This window comes from Drosophila willistoni, assembly GCF_018902025.1.
Source record: "Drosophila willistoni isolate 14030-0811.24 chromosome 2R unlocalized genomic scaffold, UCI_dwil_1.1 Seg167, whole genome shotgun sequence".
Lineage (NCBI taxonomy): Eukaryota > Metazoa > Arthropoda > Insecta > Diptera > Drosophilidae > Drosophila > Drosophila willistoni.
In genome coordinates this window covers 6983107-6995442 of record NW_025814050.1, presented here as the reverse complement: position 1 = coordinate 6995442, position 12336 = coordinate 6983107, and the positions used below count along the sequence as shown (strand labels likewise).

At 35.4% G+C, this 12336-nt stretch overlaps 1 protein-coding gene across 4 annotated transcripts in view; it reads right to left on the bottom strand.

Moving 5' to 3' along the window:
- Positions 1-12336, bottom strand: part of LOC6644297 (protein PRRC2C) — an 86347-nt gene that overhangs the window by 49359 nt on the left and 24652 nt on the right. Inside the window, exon 1 of one of the 4 annotated variants that reach the window (XM_023176770.2) lies at positions 2187-2793. The exons of the other annotated variants lie outside the window; for them this stretch is intronic. Within the exon in view, the coding sequence (XP_023032538.2) occupies positions 2187-2792 (606 nt within the window). The 5' untranslated portion in view covers position 2793. Of the gene's footprint in view, positions 1-2186; positions 2794-12336 lie in introns of those variants that run through there. 4 annotated transcript variants of the gene reach the window in all.

Here is a 12336-nt window from a genome sequence, read left to right as displayed (position 1 = left end):
GATATTTGTTGCATCGACCGACTGCGACTACATACATAAATCTCCATTGAATCTGAACAATTACCCAGGGCAATTAATAATAAAATGAACGCACAAAAAAATGCGCCAAGTTTAATCTACTTGTTGAGATCTCTTCGAGTGAAACGTGCCGGGCAATGAGGCAAAAAGCAAAAGCGAAGAAAACAAAATTACACAAAAACAAGAAGAAAAAACAACAAACAAAACAAGAAACAAAAAAAGAGACAAACAAATTAATTTGTATGCCAAGTGAACACCAAATGCGGGTGAGAGGGTTAGTGAGTAGGAGGAAGGGAGGTAAAGCTCAACAGGGTGGCAACAACTGACTGAGTGCGACCTTATCAGTTGAATGTAACTGAAACGGCGCTACCTAATTTAAATTAATCTGAAATCAATTGCTATTGCGAAATCCAAAAGCCACGATGATGAGAAAGTGTGGGTAGCTTTAGAAGGGGGCGACGTGAAGAAAGAATAAAATTATATTAGTCACTTCTAGGAATTTCTAAAACTGGCTATGCTCTTGCCCTTGCTTACACATTGTGATTAAAATAAGAGGGCTATCGAAATGCTATTCTGAATTCTGGATTACTATTAGTAATAAACTGAATTTTAAAAGAGTAATTACATAGATCACTGGCATAGTTTGCAATGAAACAACTAGTCAAAGTTTCGACTATAGTCGAAATTTCGGAAAAAGGTCGACTAAATGGTGTTGACCATTTTCCTTTCATCTTTTCGATTAGTCGACCATTTCCATTCGACTATTTGCTTCTAAAATGAGCAATAATTTTCATTTTTCATATAATGTGCAATTTTTTCTGTTTTTATTTTTGCAAAACTAAAGTTTTTTTTTATAACTTGTAAACCTAGCCGTACCATTTAACTTGTCTACGTCATCATTATCGATGTATTACCTGGCACATTACCAATACGATTATTATATTATGTGAATTTTATTGATACCAAAATAATTTCGAAAGTTAAGATTAAAATAGTTATAATAAATGGATCCTTAATTAATTATACCGCACAATAGACCAATCAGTTCAATGGCTCCACAGCGAAGCGAGGTATGGAAAAGGTCCATTAAATTGAACGCCAAAGAAGTTGTTTTCTCTTCTTTGTTCTCTTTGTTTAATTATTTTATTTTGCAGATTAAAATGAAATTGCATATGTTGATTAAAATTGCAATGAAAAAAAAATAGTAGAATAAAAAGCAAAAAAATAATTTTTGGACCTTCTCTTTTACTTATTACTTTCAATTTTTTGTCGATTAGTCGACCATTTTCCTACGACTAATTGGAGTCGACTAGTCGAAAGGTGAGGCTGAGGATTTAAAAACTGCCTATATAAAAATAATGTGGCAAATTCTACAATCAGAAAACTGTTTCTTAAGATTTTGCGGTAGCATCTACTGTAGATATGGACAACATCGTTCAACATCATAAGAAGTTGAGAATCTACTATACCAAAACATAAATTTACAAATTAATGATCTATTAATTGCGTAACATATGAGATAAGGGTTATTATTGTACAACATGGAAAGGGCAAAGAAATCTCCTAGAATTCATTGTTCAGGAGTCACCAAAAAAAAGAGTTAAAATTTAATAAATCTTAGAAATTTTCTATCCTTTTACTAATAATAATATTTTTTAAACCTTAATCTGTAATAATTATTTGTCTTAAATATAACACTTCTCTTAATACATTTTCCCATATTGTTCTATAAACATTATATTTGTTTAAAAAATTCTAATTCTGGATATATCATCTCTTTCTAAGAAGAACTCAATTTTCTTAGCCAGTTTAGAAACATTTTTAAGATAGATAAACACAAAAATTTAGTTGGATTTATCAGTGTTGAAAAGAATAATCATATCATATGGTATGTTAAAAGAGTTTATTGAAAGTGCAATATTAATTTTGATTTTAGCCTAATAGTCTTTCAAATTCCTATAAACTTGTTTAAGTTAGGTCTAGGAGAAAGCTAAAATCTGTTTGAATTGCAATATCTTTGCAGTTGTTTGTAAGTATATGGACTTTGAGGATTATTTTCTGTAGTTGGCTGTCGTTTGCGTTAACGTTCTTTCTCCCTACCATCCTATTAAAATTCTTGTGTCTCTTTGAATTTTTGTTGTTGTTGTTGTTGTTGGTATAAAACTTACATCGTTAACTAAAAATTTGGCCTCATTAAATGCTTCTGTGTGCCGATTGCGTAATCGTAGAGATTGCATTTCCTTTTGATGTAACTGCTTTTGCCAACGGTGAGTTGTCTCAAATTGTTGCCATTGCCGAGGAGAGAAGTTTGCTTCCAAATTGTTCGACTCCTTATGGTTGGGAGACGAGGTGGTGGTTGAGGAACTGGCGTAAGTGTAATCAATGTCATCGACTTGGGGCAAACTTTGGCCATGTCTAATGCCTACTCCTGACTGAGATTTATGCTGATGATGACGCACAGTTCTAACTAGTTTCTGTTCCTGTTGCATCTCCTCCCACGCTGAATGTTGACGGTGCCGCAAATGGTGTTGCTCATGTCGTAGATGGAGCAACGGCGAAGACGACGGCAACTTGCCTGCAGTTGTAGCACTTTTATCACGTTCCTTGCGAAAATCATCAACTGAATAGTAAGACGGAGTCGGAGGAACCTCAGGCTGTAGCAAATGTTGTTCTTCCTGCTCCTCTAGCATTGATATTCCATTGAGATCATTATCTGGTAGCTGGTCATTAGCCTGAACTTTAAGCAACAGCATCGCCATCATCATCATCATCATCAATGTGATGTTGATGCTTAGGCAAATTTTACTTGAAATTTTGGTATGCATTTTGTTTTTTTGTGTATAAATTTTAATTAATTGTTTTGAAGATTTTTCAAAGAGTATTTCAACTTGTTGCTAATGTGACAAGTGGCATAAATCATAAGCGGCAACAACTAAAATAGAAAAAAAAAACCGAAACCGAAAACTATTGCCAAATCGTGTTGTTTATTTTTTTTCTTTTTCTGTGTCACAACGCGCACAGCTGGTCCAACGCACAATTTGTGAATGAGTCGACTCTTAATGAATGATTTAATATAGTTTTTGGTTCGTCTCGTTCACGTTTTTTGGTGTTCAAACGGAAATCGGCTAGACAAACAATTGGATTGCCAAATGCATGCCAAGTTGTCTGTGGTTCTTATTCGTCTTTTCTCAATTCAATTTCATCACATTTATCTCATAGATACACACACACACGTACACGCAATCTGGCAAATACACAAGCCTCTCTATTAGCCCGGATGGTGACGCCTCGAGATAACAGCGACAACTGACAACACGCACGCAGCACGGCAAGGAGACAAGCAACATATAAATGTTGCATTCGTTCGGCTTACATTAGCAACATTTGCTGCACACACTCACATACACACACCCAGTGTGTTTGTGTTTCTGTGGATTGTAAGAAAAAACAGCTGACACAAGTGAAAAACATAAACAAAACAGCAGCCGCTATATGAAACCAAAAGAGTGGATACGTTCCCGCCGAACTACTGAAGAGAGAGAGAGCCAAAGAAAAAGAGAGAAATAGAGAGAGAGAGAATGCACGACTATGCGCACGTGTGAGTGCAGCAGCAGCTGGCAACATGTTGCTAAAGTGTTTCTAGTCAAGATGTTGCTGGCGAGACTAGCAATAGCATTGAACTAGTTCCTCAGCAACACTTCTAGGCACAATTGTCTAATTTCAGCATAATCTTTATCTAAATTATTTTGATAGTTTTCGACAAGCGTCATAAAAGATAAATTTTCACTTTAAGGTGCAACAGAAAGTCCTGACATTTCCTTATACAAATTTGAACTCATTTACGCATCGATCATTTTCAAGGACATTGGTTTTTTGTTGTCAGTCACTGACTGCACCTGGTTGCATGGTTCTGGTGGGGAGCAGATGCCTGGGATTAGTCGGTAGTCACGTTATTGCAGCAATTGTTGTTGTTGTTGTTGGTAGGCTAAATGGTTTGGTTGGTCGGATTGGTGGTGTCAACAGCTCGTGTCCCAGCAAGTTGATTGATTGACTCGTGACTCCTCTACGCACTTGCAAAATCCAAAATCTAGGAGACAGCACCTGCTATGGCAATGCATGGACTCCCTATGAAGATAATAATGCCGACAACAATGATCATGATGATGTTGCCGATGATGAGGTGTTGCCCACTTGCACTTAATTGCATGTTTGGTCTGGCAAATCAACGCCCAGGCAGGCAGTCAGCCAGTCAGGCAGCAAGTTGCCGCCAAAGACGAAAGTTAGCCAAAGGCCCCAACCGCATTGCCGCTACCGCCATCAACATTGAATGCCTCTGGAATGCGCACTCCAGCTGGGATAGCTCCAAACTCGTGTGTGTGTGTGTGCGTGAGTGTGCCTGAAATTTATGTGGCCAGTTTCGGATGGCTAAAAGCTGAAAAGGGGGAATCTTTATTGTTGTAGCTACGGCTATTGTTGGTGTTGTTGTTGTTGTTTTTGTTGGTGTTGCTGCATAATTGATAAATGTTTACAAATTATTATGTTGCAGCGCCAGGGAGGCCCACCCAAGCGATGGCCAGGCCAGCACAAAGTGCAAAGGATGGGTGAAAGCAGCTAGCTAGCTACCCTGTCTATCTTCTTAGAATAAAGGGTATAATAAAGTCGTTTTCAACACCCAACAATACTAATAAATATAAACTTTAACTACTAAGTTTACCTTACCTTGGGCACTTAAAATTTTTAGTTCAATTTAATTATTTAAAACAGGGTACAATCAAGGTCCACACAATGTTTAAACCTGAATTCTGCACACATTTTTATTTAAAAATTTTATTTCTCCACACTGCAATTTGGCCGCGTTTTTCTACATTTCATACAATACCCAGGCTATGCGGCTAATTAAAATGAATTTTCCCATAGAATATAAAAAGTGGAAAATTTCATGTTTTTCCATAGGCTACAAAAAAAAGAGGAAATGTAATTTGTATTTATAGCCAAGGTCGTCTCTGGTCGACATCGCCCATATTGTTGTTGGTTCTCGAAATGCAGAATCGTTTTTCAATTTCAAAGTTTTAGCCTCTTCTAACCGCATTTCAATTTGCCTAAGTTGCCATTTAGTAGGCAAATACAACAGGCAGCGGCAGCAGATGGCAAACCGCAGGAAATGAAAACGAATTTCAATACAATATGCAAATGAGAACAAAACAGAAAAAGAGATAACCAAAGAGAGAGAAGGAGAAAAAAAAAGGAATCATAAAAATCAAATGGCATAGGAAATGAAGCTTTAAATAATTGACATATCCACAGAAAAAAAAAATGTAATCGAAACCAAAACGAAAACGAAACAGAAGCATCTGCAATGGAATCATCCCCGAAACTGGAGGATTTGATTAAATGGACAATTTTTAACCGCCAGGAGGGAGAGAATACTATTATCGAAAGACAAAAAACTATTGGCATTTCCTGGCTAATTGGCTACCAATTTGATTCATTGCCGAGGTCACAGCGTGAAATTTTTGCCTCATCTGATGACATTTTGTGACCTGCTTAACTATGAAAAATTATGGCAAATGCTGTAAACCGCTTAGAGAAAACAAAACAAAAAAAAATAATACAAAATGTGCTGACTGACTTTGTGACTACCTCTATAACGCTGATGGCTGATGATGTTGAATGACGAAGACGAAGACAACAAACGACAAACGATGCTGTTGTTGACGAGGGGAACTCAAATTGACTTAAGATAAACTCAGTAGGATGAAGGCCCAAGGCCAAATATACACACACCACAAAGAAAGAAAAAAGGGTGCCTAACCCCAGTTAGAGGCAACGCAATTTCCGGTTTTGTTTTAGTTTAGAAAACAGCCAAATAAATCAGGGGCGTACCCAAAAGGAATCCCCTTTTAACTAAATGGGTATAAATGAAGTTTTATAAGGATCGTTTAAGAGGAGTCATAAACTATTTCATTAAATAGTCGGAATGATTCTTACTTTACATCTTATACTTAGGATTTTCCCCTCTCAGATAGAGAAACTGTTAAGCTTTGATTTGCTTTACTTTAGTATTAAACTATTATTGTTTTCACACTTTTGGAGAACTTCTCTTTGTGGTGTATAAATTTCTACATCTACTGTCAATATTTAAAAAGAAATAAACTTTGATCTTCTAAAAAATAAATGAATACTTCAAAATATAAACAAACTTAATTGTTATTTTGTTATAGTTTTTTTTAAACATATAGAATGTTGTTGATTGTTTTTGGCGACCTTTTTGATTGATATCACCCCATTTAATTTGGTGGTTCGAGGTCAATAAATAAAACACAAACTTTTGATATAATTTTTGGAATAAACAAAAGGGCTTAGATATGGAATATTAAAAATATGATATGAACTTATGCGTTTGAATGAAGTTTTCTATAGACTTAGACACATTAAGAGAAAGAGACGACTGGACTAGATTGCTAGATATAATGATACTATGCCCTTACTCTTTGCTTTCTTCTAATAATAATGTGCTAAAAATAATAATACTCCTAACCTTAAAGAGTAATCCGAGGAAAACTCTTAGTGTCAGCTGTGACTTCACTAATCTTTAAAGTAACTTAAATGTTATATTTTCGCCAAAGACATAAACCTTTATAAGTAAAGAGTAAAGTACATAAAGTTTCTTCTTTCAATCTACTTACAAGAAAAACCATTTTCCTTTTTATTTTAGAAACACAGTTGCAACTAAAAGAGGATTTAAAATAAAATAAATATATAAATTTCATTTGCCAACGGAAAACTGCAATTGAAATGTAATTTCCCACAAAATGCTATTGAGGTCTGACCTCAGCCACCCCCCCTTTCGAGATACGCCCTTTTTTTTCTGGTGGTAGATGCATAGCCTGAGATAGTCAGTTAGTCAGTCAGTCAGAGGCACAGCCGGCAGTCAAATATTTGTCATCAACAAAATGAAATGAAGGAAAACTTGACATTGTTTGGTCGTAGGGCATTTTCGAAGGCTAACCAAAAGCGGCTGAAGACATGAGTTATAGTCAAAGGTCAGGAGGAGGAAATGTGTGTGAGAGAAAGAGAGAGAGAGTTGGGAGTGGGAGTTAGAGGAAGAGGAATGACCGACCTCTTATGACATATGCTAAAAAGATACGAAAGAGCAAGATTAGATGAAAATCAAATTTGCATAAACCCCTCCACGGCGCCCCCACACAAAAAATGAAAATCAAATTATCCAAATCTTTGCACAGCAACCATTTTAACGGATAGACAAAAAAGGTAAAAGGCCAGAAGAAAGATTTTCAATGGAGCACAAACATTTTAATGTTTTCATTCCACAGAAGTTCTTGCTGCTTCTTTTCATTCCATTCAGCCGAAAATCTAAATAGGCAAACATGAAAATACAATAAAAGCATCGAAATGCAACTTCAAATTGGAAAATGCACTTTTCCGTATGCAGTTGGGGAAGATTCTTCCCATAGACCCAATGACATAGTTTGCATTTTTAACGAATAACATAGAAAGGAAGCAGCAGCCAAGACTTTGGAGCTGGAGAAGGAAAAGTCCAAAGACTATTAAAGCGGCATTTGTAGTGTTGAAAGGCGCATCATGGCTGCAATTAGTTCAGGGGATGGACTGGGTTGGGTTGGGTTGGGTTGGGTTGTGTTCGGCTGGGGAGCTTAACCATGGTGCGTGTGAGCATAAAAAATGGTAGTGCATGGAGGAAACGAGGTGGTGGGGGTTCCCCCCATTTCTTTTTTTATGGTGTTACCAGGTAATTGAGTTACTATGTGATGCCAAAGCAAACTAAGCGAAAGAATGGCAAGAAAATCGCTGGCAGCTTGAATGCCTGCCAGCCCGCCGGGTTTATAGTTATGAGAACAGATAGATATTGCCAGGCCAAATTACTATTTGTTGGATATTCAAATAAACTTTTCGTTCCTTTATTAAAGCTCACATGCTGTGGTGGTTTATATGGAAAATTATGTCTTTGTTCGATGAAAATTCAAAGCCAATTAAATTTCAGTTCATCTTTTATGACTCGTAAATAAACACTAATCAAACTTTATCGCTAAACAGGTGTGTAGATATTGGTTTTGACTATTAAGTACCTTTAACTGATTTTGTAGACCATCGAAAAGGCGCTGAACTGATTCTAAATTGGTTGGAGACTACTAAGAAATGGTTTAGCAAGTTAAAAGATAGTAAAAAGGGAGGATTTTGAGCAATATGCTTGAAGGTTAGTTTGGTTCTAAAGTTAAATCATATTGAGTTTTTTCTTAGAAGTCTTTAAAATGCTTCTAAATTAATTTCGAACAGACTGAAAATCCTTTTGATCATGTTATATTTTGCATTAGGAGCTAGTTTGGAAATGAAATAATTGTAGTCTCGTTTTTAAGCTAAACAAATTGAAATTTGCAATGTTTTATATTATTATTACGCAATTAGACAACTCGAAACCATTATTTTTTACGTATTGAATTTCACCTAATAAACTTGGCAACTAGTAAATTTGGAACTAGTAAATTCATTTAGACACTTGAACTTCATTGTAAAGGAAAAGTTTTTGAATATATCTAAAAGGCATTTCTTTATTCCAGTTTGAGTCAGATTTTCAACTCTTACGATAAGTGAAAAACTTTGAAACAACTTCAATTTTTAAATTTCCATTATATACAAAAATGTACGTCAATCCCTTTTGGGTATTCATTTAAATTTAGAACTTTATTGTGGTGAAAAATTGCAGATTATATCTAAAGGAAATTTCTTGCTTGAAATTCTTTTCATACTCATTTAACATAGTTCAATTTCCAAAATAATTGCAATTCCTCTCATAGAAGACTTTTTTTTATTCGCATAACCAAACAACTCTTTTGGCCTTAGTCTGTCTTTGCCCATTTAACCCATTTATATTTCACATTTGTCTGACAAACCATTTCAACACTTTTGTGGCGGCAAACACAAACTTTTTCTCACACAATTAAGTTTTTGGGTGGATGGATATATATACTATATATATACTTACGCTATATATATAGCTAAAGGATTCTTCTTTCTTTGTCAGAAGCATAATGCCGCCGTTCTAGACATGTTTGTATGCCACCTACTACTCACATGATGGCTGCCAACTTTTAGAACAAAATTAAATTTGTTTCGCAAATATTTTTGTGCATAAACTTTGTGGATTTTGCCAGACAGCTGCCTTCTCAGAATTGCAGGAACATAAAGATGAGGGAAATTGGTTTTCATTTTTTGTTTAAAGAGAAACCAATGTTTAGTTTGCTCACCTCACTTAACCTACGAATTGGCCAACTAATAGAGTAATCTTTAGGTTAACCCTGCAAACACTTAACTTTTTTCCTAAATAAACAAGCCACACTATAAACCATAATCGAGAAGCATGTAAGATCTTTTTTCTCTCAACAATCTGGCCAATATCCCAGTTAACGGTAATCATTCTGATTGTTGCTGCTGCTGGGCCACAATTGATGACTGGTTCGGCAGAAGACGTGCCAAGCTCAGAGCCAAAGTCAACAGCAGCTGCTGCCAAATGCTAAACCAAAAAATTTGTCCTAATTAAGTTAAGCAAAATGGCGAACAATAAAGGAGGGCAAAAGATCTGCCCGAAACGATCAGCCAGCAGAAGTACTACCTCTTCTCCTTTGTCTAGAATAGATTGAAGCCGGTTTTTGCGGCTGCCTGCCTGCTAGCTGGTTGCCTGATTTGGCCTTATGTAAAGGGGCACGAGACTGAACGACTGTTAGAGACCAACCACATGACCACCAAAAAGTGTATGTTGAATTGTTTTGAGGGAGGAACAGACCATCAGACACACACAAACACACACAGGCACAACAAAAACACCAAGAAGAACCTAAAATGAAATGCCTTTGTCTTCTATTGTTTAACTAATTGGATTAAAGTTGATGCCTGACCAGACCAAAAGTGATGGACTACATACAGCGTACAGCGGTTGAATGGGCCACAGGTAGAGGAGAAAAGGTCCTCTCAGCTCAGTTGTAAAAATAAACACAGGATACATCTCAAACTAAACAACACATCTTTACAAAATGAAGCAAGTCATCCTCCTACTCCTCGTGGCCGTCTTTTTGTGTTGTGTGTTGTGTGGCACCCTTTTTCAATTTTCCCTTTTTATTAGACGATTAAAATCGTTTTCATTAAGTGCAATTCAAACGAAACGATTTCATTGGAAATTTAATAAAAATTCATTTAAAGAATAAACACACAAAACTGTTAGCCATAGGAAGTTACAAATTTTGATCATTGAAAACGAATTTTGGGTAGCCTTCTTGTTTTTCCTTTTGGCTTTGTTGTGGTTCTTCAGACCTTTAGAACGGTTTAAACTATCGTTTTCATGGATATGAACTAGCTCAATTCAAAAGTGGACAAAATCTTATTAAAATTCTATGAAAATAACTAATGGAAGTAAGAAAATATACACGACTTTTGAAGCAATAATTTGAAAGGACTTCCTTTGGAATTCATTAAATTGAAAAACTTTATTTAAAATATAAAAAAAAAACATTTTATTATCAGAAGAATTGTGATTAAACAACTTAAAACATTAGATTCATATGATGATTTGTTTGTCTATTCAAAATTATTCATTAAGTAAAATACAATTTGTGTGTGAATTAAGACTAAGAGTCTAAGACCAAAACGAGAGTTTTTATTCCAATAAGTTAATTCCAGTCTATGACCAAATCAAGAGTTTTAATTCCAAAACTAATAGTAATAATTATCAAAGTAATTGTAATTAGTATTAGCGTTTAACTACCTATTAAGAAAACCAAAGAAACGATTTCGTCATTGAAACTTATTTTATTCGATTGTGGTTGAAAAATTTAAGCAAAATTGCTAAAAATATTTGAAATGCAAATAAAGATGAAAAATTGTTTGTGAAAACTTTTCCTTTGTTATGTATGTATTTACCATAGATGTATGAATGTATTCCATGCATTTGTTTAAAATATTTAAACAAAACTCATTTGAAAAGTAAGAAAAACAAACTTTTCTGTTTTCCCTGCCATTCATTTATTTCGCTTCTTTTCAAAAGAAAATCATATATACATATACGAAACGCGACATTTATGATGATAAGAAGAAAAACTTGCATTTGCCATTGCAGTCACATGCAGTCAGAAAAGTTTGGCGAAACGAAAAAAAAACAAGAAATGAATTGGATGAGACGCTGGAGAAAAGTGGTTGGGCGAGGGGGGGCAAAGTGTTCAAGTGGCTGTCAGGGGGAAAACAAACAATGACGAGAGGAAATTGTCATCACTGAAGTGGCAATAACGTGTATCGATGGGGCATTTCAATACATTTTCCTCATAGAAACCGACAACAAAACAGAAGAAGTAAAATTGGAAAATCGAAAGAGACATAAAACAGCCAAACAATTCGCGTGTCTCTTATCGCTGGGGCGTGAAAAGTATTTCGTGAGCATTTTTAATTGGAGAGTTTCGTCAACTCTTTTTTTTCCCGTATACAGACTAACTAAATAATTAATCAAGACACCAGGAAAACAAAAGGCTAACCCACATAGTTGACACTTTCTGGGGCAAATGTCCACTAGGTTTGCGTTTCTTTCATTTCTCTGCCACCAATTTGATTAATGAGCTGCTATAAATGGACCCTAAACGGGCTAAGTCTGACAACACACATACACACACAAACACACGCAAACTCCCTACACACCCACACACCCACTTAAGTGGGCAACTAGGAAGGATTTGTTGACTCTAAGAGGCAAGTGGAGGGGAGGCCAAGAACACATGTGAGTTTAAGCCAAAAGAAAAAAGAAAAGAGTAGCAAACTGCTCTAAAGAGGAAATAGAAATGGAATTTCTGATAACTTATCAGAGGGCAAGAAGAGCTTGTAGATAAGGAGACAAAATATAAAAATATTTGCAAACCTTCAGAGAGCTTATCTAAAGAAATAAACAAAAAAAAATCGGTAGTCTTCAAGGAGATTAATAATCATTTCATATACAAATAGATTGGCATCTATTTATGAAATCTTTCAAGATACTATGAATAATAGAAGCAGTCAAGCAAAAGTGGCAACAAAAGATATAAACAATAAGTTGGCAGGGAAGAAAAGAACTGAGTATAATTAAGCAAGTATAAAGATGAAGATGTTTTTCTGAATTGAAAGCTATTCAAGTAGTATCAAGTCTTTGTTTCAATCAACAACTTGATTACGTTTTCTATTAAAGAACAATTGAGAGAGTTGCACGTTCAACGTCAATTTTACTAGTAAGTTTATTAAATTAGAGGCACCTCATAAGAAAAACAAGCTTTC